Consider the following 14,839-nt stretch of genomic DNA (forward strand, 5'->3'; position numbering starts at 1 on the left):
TGCAAAATTAACACTTGAATGAGCAGGAAGAATACATATCAATATTGACCAACCAAAAGTGTTAATAAATTTTCGTGCATCATCCATATCTCCGATTTATTTTTGTGATATCATTATTATATAAACTTCATTTGATATCATGCTATTATATTGTTGTGAATTTCACACAAATGACATGGTGCTATATGTTACTATTTCTCTTAATGTAACAACTGAAGCTGAAAATTTAAGCAGTGAATAACAAACTGTGTGGGGGCCTTATTTTACTAAAAAATAATCAGAAAAAGAATTCTAAAGATTAATTTTGGTTTTGTTTTTGTCCAGTTGTGATATTGAGCTGTAGTTGTGATTCCATATTGAAGACAAACTGTTAACCATGAAATGTGTGAAAATCATTATCAAACAGAACATGCGTGATATGTTTGGTGTTATACTAAACATCTGGTTCATGGTATATATGATTCCCTTACTGGTACTGGTGTATTGCTGGTGGCACTAACATGGCAGATGGTTAAATGTCATAATATGAACTTGTCTGGTTTTCAAAGAAATGGTAGCCTTGGTGTTGTTATCGCCATCCTTGTTTGACTTGGGCCATAACTCAAAAAGCATAAAAGAAGATATTCACATGAAACTCAGTACATACATGTTGCCATGTGTAACAAGGCCCATAACTATTGACTATGACTAGTTGAGGAGTTATGACCATTGTTTTATAGGTAAGACCTAACAAGCTGTGGCATCCATTGCCTGTGCTCTTTTAAGACAGTTACTATAATTTTAATGATGTAGGATTGTGCTCAAGTTTTAAATCTTTTATTATAACACTTTTTTGCTCGTAGCAGTTGTTGGTTATGAAATGTTTTATGAATACTGATTAACACATTTTTAGAATATTTTTTTTTTCTGACAATGTTCTCTCACACAGATGAAAATCAAAGAAACTCTGTATAACGAATTTCAAACAAAAAAATAAAAAAATAGAAGTGTATTAAATCAAGAGGGCACGGTTGGTTTAAACCTGGACCCTGTTAATGGTGCATGGTATCATGAATGACCTAGCTTTGCATCCTGATTTTCACTTTTCATCTGTGTAAAATATAAGTCACAGCATGCGGTACTCATCCTTCAGAGAATGCCATTTTATATATAGACATTTGTGTACATGCTATTGCCACACATATGTATATCGTATGAAACCTTGTATTAACTAAGCCTTTTAGAAACCACCTATACTTATCCTTTTGTTTCTGTTTCTTTCCCCTTCTTCACAGCTAACAGTCAGTACATCCATACTGCATATACAAACGTCCGTCGCCCCCCTCTGCCTGATTACCAGTCGGCCACCTATATGGCCAAAGTTGCCCGCCAGAGGTCAGCCAATACTGAGTGGTCTACAAATAACAAGTATTACTCGGAGGATGATTTTGACCCCTCACAGCAGGGTAGGTTTGGCTCAGCCACTGTGTGAAGCTTTCAATGTAAATGGCTGATACCGAGGACGCCTGATTGCATTTGTTCAAAATCTCCTAACTATTGTTAGTGACCAAGTCGTACCTATTATCCAATAGGTCAGCTTCTGCAGGTTTTAAACATTTGGATTTATTTTTAATTGTTGTTAATTGTAAGAAAGGTTATGAATAATAAAAAGATGTTCATAATATTTAATAACTCTGCATTTGGAACATTTTATAGAAGAAATAAAAAATGTGAAAACCTATAGAGAAGTCTCTCAAACGAATGCAAAAAAATATGAGAACAAAAATGCCAAAAGAATGCAGAAGAAAACAAGATTGAACCATTCCCATTAGAATGTAAAGGCCTAGTATTCAGGCAGTTTTCACACATTTCAGTCCATGCGCACTTCATTTGACGTAAGTTGCCACCTGTGGCTGTTATATGTGGACAGTGCATATTTGTGTATTAATGTTCATATTAATATTATCCCTAGTGTTTAATTTATCATTAGAAACTAGCATTTACTGTGGTTTTTGATGTCTTGGAATGCTAATTTCATTAGGTCGCGTCATGTTTGTTTATTGAACTAATTTTACCATTGTTATTTGACTAATATTTATGTTCCTTGTTTTGCAATAATGCATTTTGCGAGTGGTATTCGGTATTTTTATCTAACAAAATTTGTACTGCTTTCTTATAAATGCGGAGAATGGTTTTCTAATTTTCATGCACAATTTCATATTGCCTTAATTTGTAGGAAATTAATATCATTCAATTAATTTAAACAACACTAATGAAAATCATTGTTCTCAATAATTATGTCCCCTATTTTCAGGCATCAATGACGAAAATGAAGAGGAAATAGTCTCTGCTGTGTGAACGGTATTATGGCAAAACTGGGAAAAGGGAGACAATCGAAGCGCATCTGTGATAGCTGGTTGACAGCATGGAAATTATAGCCTCCTTGGAGATGAATTAAACCAGAGTTACTTCCCTTGCAAAGTACACAAAGAAGGGACTGAAGTTAGACATGGGGAATGGCTTCCCCTTGGAAAGAACAGGAATTGCCTCCCTTGGGGTCTTAAATTATCTGCCTAGAGAATTGTAGTTACCTTCCTTGGGACTGCTGCTGTTGAAGTGTGCGAAGTTGATTAATTGCCAATATAAAGCTATTCAAGTTGCCAGTTTTAGGTATTTTTGAAGTTGCCAATATTAGACAATTCCAAAATTGCCAACTTGAGGCATGGATGTAATTGCCAACTGTCAATATAATGTATTTGAAATGTGCAGAATGTGCAAGGAGTACAGATCTGAAGCAATGAATACTCTATATTTAAGATGGGAAAGTTTGAAATGGTTGATCTGTGAATGATAAACCAAGACTGTATGAAACAATGCGTTTTGCATTTTACATTTATACATATATCTACCATATGTTTTATAATACACATTCTCCGTTGGACTGACATAATGCAGAGATTTGGGAGAAAATATAAAAGGTGCAATATGTGTTACTTCATTACATTATTTGTAATGGTATAATATGTGGTCTGATACTGTTGTTGAATTTCGATGTTACCATTTGTAAAACATGCATAAGGTATTTGTAATACAAAAACAGGTTTTGTCAATTATAACCTGAAATAGTGCCCTTGACTTGATGTCTTGAAACTTACATTTGCAGATATTATAGTTAATATTACATGTAATTATTATATGCGTTTTAGTACAGCTGACTTAGGATTAACCAGAATGTGATAAGTAATGATCGTTGCAAAATCATCTGAAATACTGAACTATAACATCACAGACAGATATTGTATCAGTGTTTGTCAAATTACACGTTTTATGTTGAAATTGGTTAAAATGTACTCTTGTTCCACACATGTATATGTATCTACATGTATAAGGTAGACGGTAACGCTATTATGAAATGTAAGCTACAAATGAAATAATATTCCACAACTTGAACCAGTATTGCAAGATTTCTATAAGTCATAGGAGTATGAAGAAATGATTTGTAAAGTCATAATATTTCAGATTTTAGTAGTCTTTTTATAAAACATTAGTTTTAAAACATAACTTAATAAATTTTGTACCAGTATTTTGCAGTTTTGGAAAGTAAAATATTGATGGTTTGTAGCGTGTTTGAATGATAAAAACACAGACATGGTCCAGCGAAATTTATAATGACATTGTAGATCAATGAATTTACTTGGGTGCCGTTTTTCAAAAAGATCATTTAAAAGGGATTTTAATTTATTTTTTTGCATGATCTTGTAAATTTAAATCAAGAGATTTTATGAAAAAGATAAATCACAATATTCAGTCGTTTGTATATGTGTGTTCATTTTAAGTTATGAATTTTATTTGATGCAGGCCATTTGTTTAGTTTATGCACATTTTATCACTTTGTATATAGAAATTCTGAGAGATTATCATTCTATCGCTCATTGTATCAACCTGAATAAAGAAAGAAATACTGATATATTTTCTTTTCTTTCTACTGCATAAATGAGAAACTAACAGGTTACAACAATTGCTTCATGCTGGTCTTCTTGTAAAACTTCCATTGTGACCTTCTTAATACATCATGGAAGCACACTACAATCAATGTATTGTATAAGCAGTTTGAGCTTGATTAAAACCGCCATGATAACATGCAACTGGACAGTGCTCCTAGAATCATACAGAAATCTTTGAAATTTCATCCTCCTAATTTATGTATACCATCACAGGAGTACTGGAACTACATGTAATATCAAAAGGCAGAGTTGGATTTTACAACGATTGTAAAGAAAGTTATATCAACGTGCCGGAGTGTGGTATTGTGATGTGGGAGAACCTGGAGAAAACCCACTTGTCCAGCTTGGTGACCACAAACCAAACTTATGCACCCAAGCCGAGAATCAAGACCGGGTTGCCTTCGTGAGAAGCAAATGCGCTATACAATGCACCAACCGAACAAACGGTTTTAATTTTTTAAGGAAAAAATTGTTTCCTTTTGGCCACTCCGGTTTTTAAATAAAATGCGAAAATCATAGTTTTCCTGCTCACTCCAATTATTCTTGACCAAACAAACTTTCAACTGGTGCAACTTAGCCACTTTTTCAGAGATAATTCCTACGCTGCATTAAGGTGTTAGAGACCAAAATGCAACGACTGATCATGACATTGACTGGCAGCCTACTGACCCCTGACCATGATTAGAAACCTACGGACCCCAAAACAATGAGTCTATTGTAAGAAATACAACATACCTGTGAAATTTCATAAAGCAGTTTCCTTAGAATATTTTTTGCAGTGTTTGTGAGTCATGATCATAGGCAACTTTGTTTGGATAACTTAGGCAACAGTTGCCAATGACCTTGACCTACAGACACTGAAAACAATATTTTAAACCGGAAGGTTGCCTCGGCCAGTTGAAATCTGAATTTGATGTTGGGTCAGTAGGTCAGGGGTTAAGGTAAAAGCCAACACAGTGTTTTGAGAACTTAAAAAAATACTTAGTTAGAACAGTTAGACCTGAAATCATGGCTAATGTTTATCTCACACAAGAGCAATCACAGAGTGCCATATCCCCTGCTGAAAGAAGTACAGTATCTCCTCATCATTTTGAAAGAATATGTTTAATCAAAGAGCAAAAACTCCAGAAATACTGCCCCCAGAATTATAGTTCCTGTGCTCTGCGAAAAATGATCTTGAGTAAATACCTCAGAGGCTTTTGGAGTTATGCTCAGGACTTTCTGTATTTGAAGACTGGGATATCTCTTCAAAGTTTAAGTATGAAAATGAACAAAAGGCAGCAACACAAAACGTATTGCACCCAGAGCTTCGCAATAGGACCTATCTGTATGTGAAGTTTTAAGTCAATACCTCAAAGGCTTCGAGCTATGCTTCATACAAAATTAAAGAATGAAAATGAGCAGAAGGCAGTAACTCAACAAATACTGCAATCAGGTATGTTTCCTGTGCTCTGCAATTTATGTAGGATCTATATGTATGTGAAGTTTTGCACCGGGCAAAAATCGAGTATGAAAATGGACAAAGGGCAACTAATCAAAATATATCTCAGCTTATTGTTTTTGACTGCTGCATTTCTTATTGTGATATATCTGTATATGAATTTTGAAGTCAATACATCAACCAAATTTGGAGCTAGGTTCCAGACAGATGGCAATTATGCAAATCAACAACCAAACAGTTACAGTTCCTGTGTATTCCCTTTGCCTTCTGGAGTTATGCTCTGTACGAACATAATAAAAACAGAGGGCAATAACTGAATAAATACTACATCCAGAGTTATTGTTCCTGTCCACTGCAATCCCGCTTATGTGATATATTTGAATATGAAAAATGAAGTCAACACCTCTAGGGCTTTTGGAGCTATGTTCTGACAAGACTGAATAAGAACAAAGGACAGAAAAACCATATTGCTGTAAAAGTTATGGTTCATGTGGGCTTGGGCTAAAAACTGTTTATGCAATAACTCCCAAACAGATTGAGCATGGATATGAAACTGCACCGATAGGTTGGGTTTAATAAGCATGTTCCCTGTTGTTCGGAGTTGGTAGATCAAAGATCAATGCCATGGGAAATAATTATTTGAAAACTTAGCACACAAAGTCAAGAAAAGTTTGACCAAAGGCCATGGTCTAACTTCACACAATACAAAATGTAGGTCAAGGTCAACAGTGTAATGAAATCGATGTATTTTTAACAACTGGGGAACAGTCTTAGAACTACAGAACTCACTGGTAGCCTTGACCAGTAGACTATTGATGACTCAGTGTGATGAAAACAAGAACCATTTGACCTAGAAAGATGAAACTTCAGTGATATGTTACCGCTGACCTGTTGATGACCCCTATATTTTGGGAATAACTGTTCAGTTGGACTTTGAACCATGCCACTTCACTGGTACACTGTACAATATTACTCTGGAATGGTTTGATCTAGAAAACTTTGCTGTTAAGTTGTAGTAACTGTATCCATGATTGGAGAACCATGATTTTTTACCATGAAACAAAGTGCATTGGTTCCCCTTGACTTGTAGATGACCCCTATTGTTTTAAGGTCAGTATGTCAAAGGTTATCAGGGCCAACAGTGTTCTTAAATTGTCTGTTAAATATCTCCAGCCATATTTGATTGAGGAAAATGAAATAGAATTGCAGGTTTTACATGATCAGAAGATGACCCTATTGTTTTCAGAAGAGTCAGTAGGTCAGAGTATCAATGTCATTGTTACTTAGGCCAATATAAATCATTTGCTTGATATTTATACAACGTTTGTTTTTTTTAAATTTGGGCGGGGGGTAATATTTTATTTTTCTTAGTTGACTGTTTCACCTTTGTATATGTGTACATGCTCTTTCTTATTTCACAAGAGATCATAATTATACATGTGTTTCTAGACAAACCAAGAACACCATCGTAACAATTCTCCATTTTTACATGTGAATGTTTACATTGACACTGACTGATATGAGTAAATGCCGTTCCCGGACAGTACCAGACTGATACATGGATACAGACCCTGCATTTCAACATTTTCAATTGAATCAATAAAATTTATGGGATACATTGTTTTTAAAACATTGCATAAAAACTCAGGAATAATACACATTTTTTGTCGATGAATTTCATCTTTAAAATCCTGAATACAACCAAGAAAAATATTCTCAAGGGATAAAGTTTTACTGTGGTCTTGCATGAACCTAGTGACCTACATTATGATGTGATGCATATTCAAAATTATACACAGATCTATATTACCTAGATTGCTCACCTGAGAAATGAAACACTGGCCAGGTTTATTTCTGATAACTGGAAAATGCCAATATATGAAGCCCAGCATTAGTACCAGTGCCAAAGGGACTCGGCTGAGCTAAATCGAAGCCAAGAAACTTTGCAATAGCCTTTATTGACAAAAAAAAAATACATTGTTTTAAAAACAGATAACTTTTGTACATTCATAATGGTAAATTCAAAACTTTAAACAGAAAATAAACATGTAACATGATGCAGAGTTAGACAAGATACATCTGTCCTGCTACTTTAATATAAATGTAGCACACTGTGAACACTTAGTAACAGAACAATATGTCTTTGTTTTAAGCTATTTTAAAAATAAACAAAGTAGGAGCTAACACTTTACCATATTCTCAATTACGAAGAAGCAAATATCAAAATGTAAATGAAACAAAAAGCAATATTTTACCAATTTCATTTGGTCATTTGACAATAAAAGTAATGCTTCAGGCGTGCATCAAATACACAAGTAAATGAAATCTTAACATATGATTATTAAAAATCTTGAATACTCTTTTCAAACTATGTGTGGATCGAAGGTACATAAAGTGGCGCTATACTTTCCATGTAAAAATAAGCATTGGTTATCTTCCCACTTTTATGACACAAAACTGTGGTTTTATAGCAGAAACTCTTCAGGATTGTTTGTACGGCCCCACTTATTCTTAGCTGTACATCTTGGTGCAGCAAGAAATTTGGTTGGAAATAAAATGCATGTAACTCTGAAATCACTTCTTAGTTTGAGTTATCTGCTCTTAAGTGTTCCATATAACAAAGTTTTAATATATTGCTTGCTTAACTGGTTTGTCTCCCCTATCATATGGTTGCCTGTCTTAACAGTGTTAAGTGTCAGAATCTGATAAACAAAGTCTCATTTAATACATTGGAAAATAACAACAGAAGACTTCTTTTCCAATACTCAATCATCTACGTGGAGGTACAGGCGGGGTCTTCGCTGTAGCTCCTGTTGGACGTTTCGTAATCAACTGATGGACTGTTGGATTGTGTGGCGGGGGTTTTGGCAGTTTGGCTGGTTGCTGTTGTCTATTGGCTAGGTACTTGTTTCCCCAGGACTGGCGCTTGAATCCCTCCTGCAATAATAATGAATTAATTCATGGAAAGTAATACAGCTGGAGGGTGGGGGGGGGGGGCATTATGGATAACCATGTACTCTCTTTCATCTACTTCAATTCACATTTAGAATATTTAAAAACCATTTTTACTAAATTTTACCCAGTGAAATACATTAAAGACGAAAATATACCCAAATCTTTTATAGTAAAGATAAAAAATGTTGTTTTTTTTAAAGTGCTGAAAATAAATCCTTGGACATAGGGAAGAAACACAGGTACTTTTGAACTAAGATTTTTTATCAGTTTATAAAAAGTAACTTTATAAACAAATAAATATCTATTGTAGGAATGATAATTATAGCTTTAGGGAAGAAAAATACTGTGTTTACATTCATGTATTTCACAGAACCGGAATAATAATCATGTTTCCTTTTTAAAATGCATTCACTAGCATGCATCCAAAAACAGTTCATTCAAATTTCCATTAAGGAAACAAATCGTGGTACAATGGTGTTAATATCAGCAAAAAAAGGCATAAATGTTGAACCAATATGTTGAACCAATTTACAAACGTATGTATAAGAAGATATTTTTATGCCCCCGAAGATGGGCATATTTAAATCGCACCGTCTGTCCGTCCGTCCGTGTGTCCGATAACGTGTGTCCGGGCTGTAACTTTCCCTTGTATGGACATATTTAAAATAACTTGCCACATGTGTTACACATACCAAGATGACGAGTCGAGGCAAGACCCATGTCCCTACCTTTAAGGTCAAGGTCACACTTAGGTGTTTATTCACAATGGAGTGCTGCATATAAAGACATAGAGTATAGGTTGTGGTGTCCAGGCTGTAATTTCCCTTTTATGGACAGTTTTAAAATAACTTGCCACATGTGTTCCACATACCAAGTCGACTTGTCGCGTGCAAGACCCATGTCCCTACCTTTAAGGTCAAGGTCACACTTAGGTGTTTATTCACACTGGAATGTTGCATGTAATAAGGACATAGAGTATCTAGGTTGTCGTGTCCGGGCTGTAACTTTCTCTTGTATGGACAGATTTTAAAATGACTTGCCACATGTGTTCGACATACCAAGAAGACGTGTCGCGTGCAAGACCCATGTCCCTACCTCTAAGTTCAAGGTCACACTTAGTGTTTATTAACAATGGAATGCTGCATATAAAGACACGGAGTATAGTTTGTCGTGTCCGGGCTGTAACTTTCTCTTGTATGGACAGATTTTAAAATAACTTTCCACATGTGTTTGACATACCAAGACGACGTGTCGGGTTAAGACCCATGTCCCTACCTCTAAGGTGAAAGATACTCTTAGTGTTTATTCACAATGGAATGCTGAATATAATGACATAACAGTGTAGGTTGTCAAGTATGGGTGGTATTTTTTTATGTTCAGAGGCAATTTAAAATAACTTGCCATACGTATTTGACACGTAAAAGCAAGATCAACTTTTCATGTACTGACCTTGTTCATAGGTCAATGTCACATTCGGGGGCATTCGTCATATACTGTGACAGCTCTTGTTTATTTTAACTTTTTTAATATTGATCAATAAATAGAATACATGTCTAAAATATACAGGTTGTAAGACATTAACATGATCTGACACCCAGTGGACACATGTCATATATCAACAGTGGCCATGTCATATATCAACAGTGGCCACATATCATATATCAACAGTGGACACATATCATATATCAACAGTGGCCATGTCATATATCAACAGTGGACACATATCATATATCAACAGTGGACACATATCATATATCAACAGTGGACATATATTAACAGTGGCCATGTCATATATCAACAGTGGACACATATCATATATCAACAGTGGACACATATCATATATCAACAGTGACACATATCATATATCAACAGTGGACACATATCATATATCAACAGTGGACACATATCATATATCAACAGTGGACACATATCATATATCAACAGTGGCCATGTCATATATCAACAGTGGACACATATCATATATCAACAGTGGACACATATCATATATCAACAGTGGACACATATCATATATCAACAGTGGACATCATATATCAACAGTGGACACATATCATATATCAACAGTGGACACATATCATGTTATATTTGATACCGTGAAAATTTGCTTAAAACAAATACTATAATAGTTTTTTTACAAAAGCATTTAGATTTGATGAGTACATTACATGTATATTTCTTTCACGAGGTATTGCTGAAATAGATTTGAGCATGCACAGTAGGATTCTGTGTAAGGTATGGAATAAATAGTTTTCACCTTTAGATACACAAGCGCCATTATCATAATTGGCGCACACTTCATGGCCCTGATAGAATCTATCTTTGAAAATCATTGCTAATAATAATCTGTGTCCATTGACTGATAATAAAATATCTGGATAAATCAACTATGAGGGCAGTGAAACAAAGGACCTCCGCAAGCAATGGTGGACTTGTGTAATAATTTCTTAAGAAAGGGAAACAAGCAAAATGGGATGAAATGAAATATTCATTCACCTAAAACATGATAGGTGATATCTGTTTATAAAGTTTGAAGTCAATACTTCAAAGACTTTAGAAGTTATGCTCTTGACAAAAATTAAGTATAACGAGACTTGTCACAGAGACAGCGCCCTTGACTATTCCCCAATTTTAAGTTTAAGAATGTTCTGATTAAACATGCATAGATCCCTGTAAAATTAGATTTAATTTGTGCAAAATCTTTGCCAAAATTACTAGGTTGAATAATAATAATTCAGGGCCATAATTTACATTATATGCGAAATAAGAGTTATCCATCTTGATTATTTCAGTATGTCTGATCGTTGAGTAATGTTGTATAAGTCTCAATGCAATACATCAAATGGTTGTTGAGATGTTAGCCTATGTGTGCATACATCCAAAGCCAGAATATTAAAGCCAACTAACTAACGGCAATAATTTGCATTAAATGCAAGAAAGAGTTTTTTTACTTGATTAATTAAGTTGGTTTGAAAACAATTGGACAGTTGGAAACACATGTTTATTTCTTTTAGTTTCAATGCAACACATGATGTTTTTGCTGAGATATTGACTTAAATATTGTTACATACAAAACCTTATCCGGAATTTTTAAGTTTAGTAATAAATGGTCTTAATTTGCACTGTATGCATCATAGAGTTATCTAACTTGGGTCTTAATTTGCACTGTATGCATCATAGAGTTATCTAACTTGGGTCTTAATTTGCACTGTATGCATCATAGAGTTATCTAACTTATGTCTTAATTTGCACTGTATGCATCATAGAGTTATCTAACTTGGGTCTTAATTTGCACTGTATGCATCATAGAGTTATCTAACTTGGGTCTTAATTTGCACTGTATGCATCATAGAGTTATCTAACTTGGGTCTTAATTTGCACTGTATGCATCATAGAGTTATCTAACTTAGGTCTTAATTTGCACTGTATGCATCATAGAGTTATCTAACTTATGTCTTAATTTGCACTGTATGCATCATAGAGTTATCTAACTTGGGTCTAAATTTGCACTGTATGCATCATAGAGTTATCTAACTTGGGTCTTAATTTGCACTGTATGCATCATAGTTATCTAACTTGGTTATTAAACCAAAACGGGGAGAAATTTCAGCAAAAACTGAAAGTAAGATTATGGTTCTTGCGCACTGCACTTTTATTGTCCTCTATCTTTGTTTTGTAGATGTAGGTATAGATTTAAATATACCAATATTCCCTCAGTTTTGTTAGTGACATAACAGGCACAGCCCATTGCCGACTTTTTTTATTTAGAAGACCAGATTTAACTGCTACGTTTCTAAGCTAGTCAAAAGTCTAGCTTCTAAATAAATCACTTTTTAAATCCTATTAATGACTAAATGGAAATTTGGCAGAGCTTTCTAAATGATTCTATGTGAGACTGGTGATCCCATATGTGGAGGCATGAGGCTAAACATTATGTAGGCAGAGTTTGTATAACATATGTATGTACAATTACGGTAAGCAGTGTTTTGTGGCTTGAAAATTCTTAATTCAGAAAATGTTAACAAAGACAATTGTGATGGCATTAGCAAATTATGTATAGATGAGAACAGCTGTGAACACCACCACAGACTGGTCCAGCCAGTATACTCAATGATGATTTTAAAGCAGTTGATGATATTGAAGAACTAGGGCAATCACAATATATGAAAAAGGCCCTGAATTAAAGTGTTTTTGAATTGGGGAGTGGTTTGAGGGCTTGTAAAAATTAAAATGGGATAACTTGTATGAATGTAAACAGTCCATTTATTTGAATTGAAGTCAGCAAAGCCTAAATTTATATGTAGTTCTTCAAAATCACAGTGTCAAAGATGTATAATTTTAGGCCTTCAATGCCATTAAAATCTGATAGTGATTTGATAGTGTCTGGCGCTAACCCTATAAATTGTTTAGCATGTGCAAGACCTTCAATCATTTTACAGAGGCTCATTTCAAGTGATTGTTTCAGTGTAAGAAAGTGAGACATTTTACTGCTAGAGGTTATTTTTCATGAATGGCATGAAAAAGCATCACCTATAATACGATGAAATGCCCATATAACATTGAAACAGCCCAATGTTCATTCATGCATATAAACATAAAGGTTTATCTGCATGCATCTTCTAAGGAATTTGATTTGTTGTTACCATGCGTTAGCAAAACATACAATATATTAAATTTTCACTTCTATCCAGAATTCTAAATCAATTGCAATGAATTTTACCTCTTTTTTTTCTGAAGATCTGCGTGTTACTGGCATATCCTGAGAAATGAAATAAAGGGTGTTATGAGCATTTAACTGGTACAAAAGTTTTTTTGCAAATAAAATGAGTAATTCTAGCTTATTGATATTGTGCTTTCCAAATATAAAGTTATCACAACCAGGAACAGTGTACATTTACAAGAATTACGAATTAAATCATATAACTTTTAAAATTTATATACTTTATTTAAGTACAACAAAAGATAATTGCAGAACAAATTTGGCATCCATTTTGCCAACTAAAGGAATTAATTGCCATATAAAATACTTTAATCTGACCAAATATTTCTAAAATTGAGAAACAAAATAATTCAAATTTTGAAACTAGTTTCACCTGGTGATTAAACAATACATATGTAGATTTATTAACATTTTCTTCATATTCAAATTTGTTTTAAAGGAGCAATATACTCATAACTTTGGCATACAGTAAAACTGCGATCGCTCGAGGTCGCCAGGGACCGAGCCAAAACCTCGAGGGAACCGATGTTTCGAACGACCCGATTTTTTATTTTCCAGTTTGATATGAAATATCTTTCAGTGTATTTTATCTAGCTATCCCCCCAGTCATGGGTCCTTCACTAGATTGCTTAGGTGTTCGACAATTTGTAAGTTCTTTCTTATTTGCCATTTTGCAAAGTGACAAGAAGGAATTCTTTTCAGATATTCCGATGTTGGATCGATATGGTAGTGTTTTATTCATATTTTTATTACTCATTTAAATTTCTCACAATTAACTTCTCATAATTATCATCTCAAATGCCCACATCAACTAATATCGGTCAAGCGTTAACAGTGATAAACGGTTTTTCACACCTTATCAAATTGCCTTTCAACTGTCATTGCAATTTTTACAACTTGCGAAAATTTTAACTCCTGGCAATTGTTTGTTTATTTTGGAACACGCGTTCGGGAAAAAGTGTGAAATTATGACCTCGAGGGAGCCATAAGGTTTTGGGCACGATTTGTGTACTTGGGACCGAGGATATTGCTCGACTGCTCGACATAATTAGGTTTCGAGGCAGCGTGGGTATATTTTATATGAAAATAGAAGGAAAAAAGTTCGGGACCAAGCTCCGACCTCGAGGGAACGCCGGTTCTCGAGCGACCGCTTGTTCGAGGGAACACAGTTTCACTGTATTAGTATTTGGACCATGCAATGATAGTCCTTATGTAGTCTATTGATCAACATAGGTAAATAGTTAACAATACCCTCAAGATTGAAGGTGAAAATGTGTAAAGAACAAACTGATTTTTTCACATATTAATGTGTCTTATCTTACAAAATTACATCAAACCATCCCATATGGTCGGCACATTTTGTTGGCATTCAAATTATAACGATGAGACCTTTTTTGTAGTTTCAGCGAAATGTTATTTTTTGCCCAAAAAGGTCTGATTCTCATTTCGGCTTTTATTTCAGACTTAAAATTTTGTCAAAAGAATTCACAGCCTTTAAACCATGTAGAAGTGTTATAAGGTTGTTTAAATCTGCATAATAAAGAAATTTGAGACAACATTCTGTTTACTTCCTGTTTTTTTGCACTAAAATATACCAAAATACAGTTTTGTACAGACTCAAGTCCAAACACCCTACAATGATTCTTTTCTTGATATTTCATGAAATGGTATATGAGACAACAACCTAGGTAGAGGGGTTTTGAGAACATGGCCTTGTTTAAGAAA

At 34.4% G+C, this 14,839-nt stretch overlaps 2 protein-coding genes across 27 annotated transcripts in view; one reads left to right on the forward strand and one right to left on the reverse strand.

The window, feature by feature from the left end:
• The window catches only part of LOC128217639 (rap guanine nucleotide exchange factor 6-like), a 72,081-nt gene extending 68,137 nt beyond the window's left edge, over positions 1 to 3,944 (forward strand). For 20 of the 23 annotated variants that reach the window (XM_052924927.1, XM_052924920.1, XM_052924944.1 and 17 more), the window contains 2 exons: positions 1,275 to 1,445; positions 2,294 to 3,944. In XM_052924927.1, the coding sequence (XP_052780887.1) occupies positions 1,275 to 1,445; positions 2,294 to 2,337 (215 nt within the window). In that variant the 3' untranslated portion in view covers positions 2,338 to 3,944. The remainder of the gene's footprint in view (positions 1 to 1,274; positions 1,446 to 2,293) is intronic. The other 3 variants (XM_052925063.1, XM_052925071.1, XM_052925086.1) reach the window with 1 other exon arrangement.
• Positions 3,945 to 7,363: 3,419 nt separating this feature from the next.
• LOC128208417 (phosphoinositide 3-kinase adapter protein 1-like) overlaps positions 7,364 to 14,839 on the reverse strand; it is a 37,105-nt gene continuing 29,629 nt past the window's right edge. For all 4 annotated transcript variants that reach the window (XM_052911988.1, XM_052912003.1, XM_052911996.1 and 1 more), the window contains exons 13-14: positions 13,115 to 13,153; positions 7,364 to 8,361 (exon numbers count right to left, since the gene is read on the reverse strand). In XM_052911988.1, the coding sequence (XP_052767948.1) occupies positions 8,194 to 8,361; positions 13,115 to 13,153 (207 nt within the window). In that variant the 3' untranslated portion in view covers positions 7,364 to 8,193. The remainder of the gene's footprint in view (positions 8,362 to 13,114; positions 13,154 to 14,839) is intronic.

This window comes from Mya arenaria, chromosome 2 (assembly GCF_026914265.1).
Source record: "Mya arenaria isolate MELC-2E11 chromosome 2, ASM2691426v1".
NCBI lineage: Eukaryota > Metazoa > Mollusca > Bivalvia > Myida > Myidae > Mya > Mya arenaria.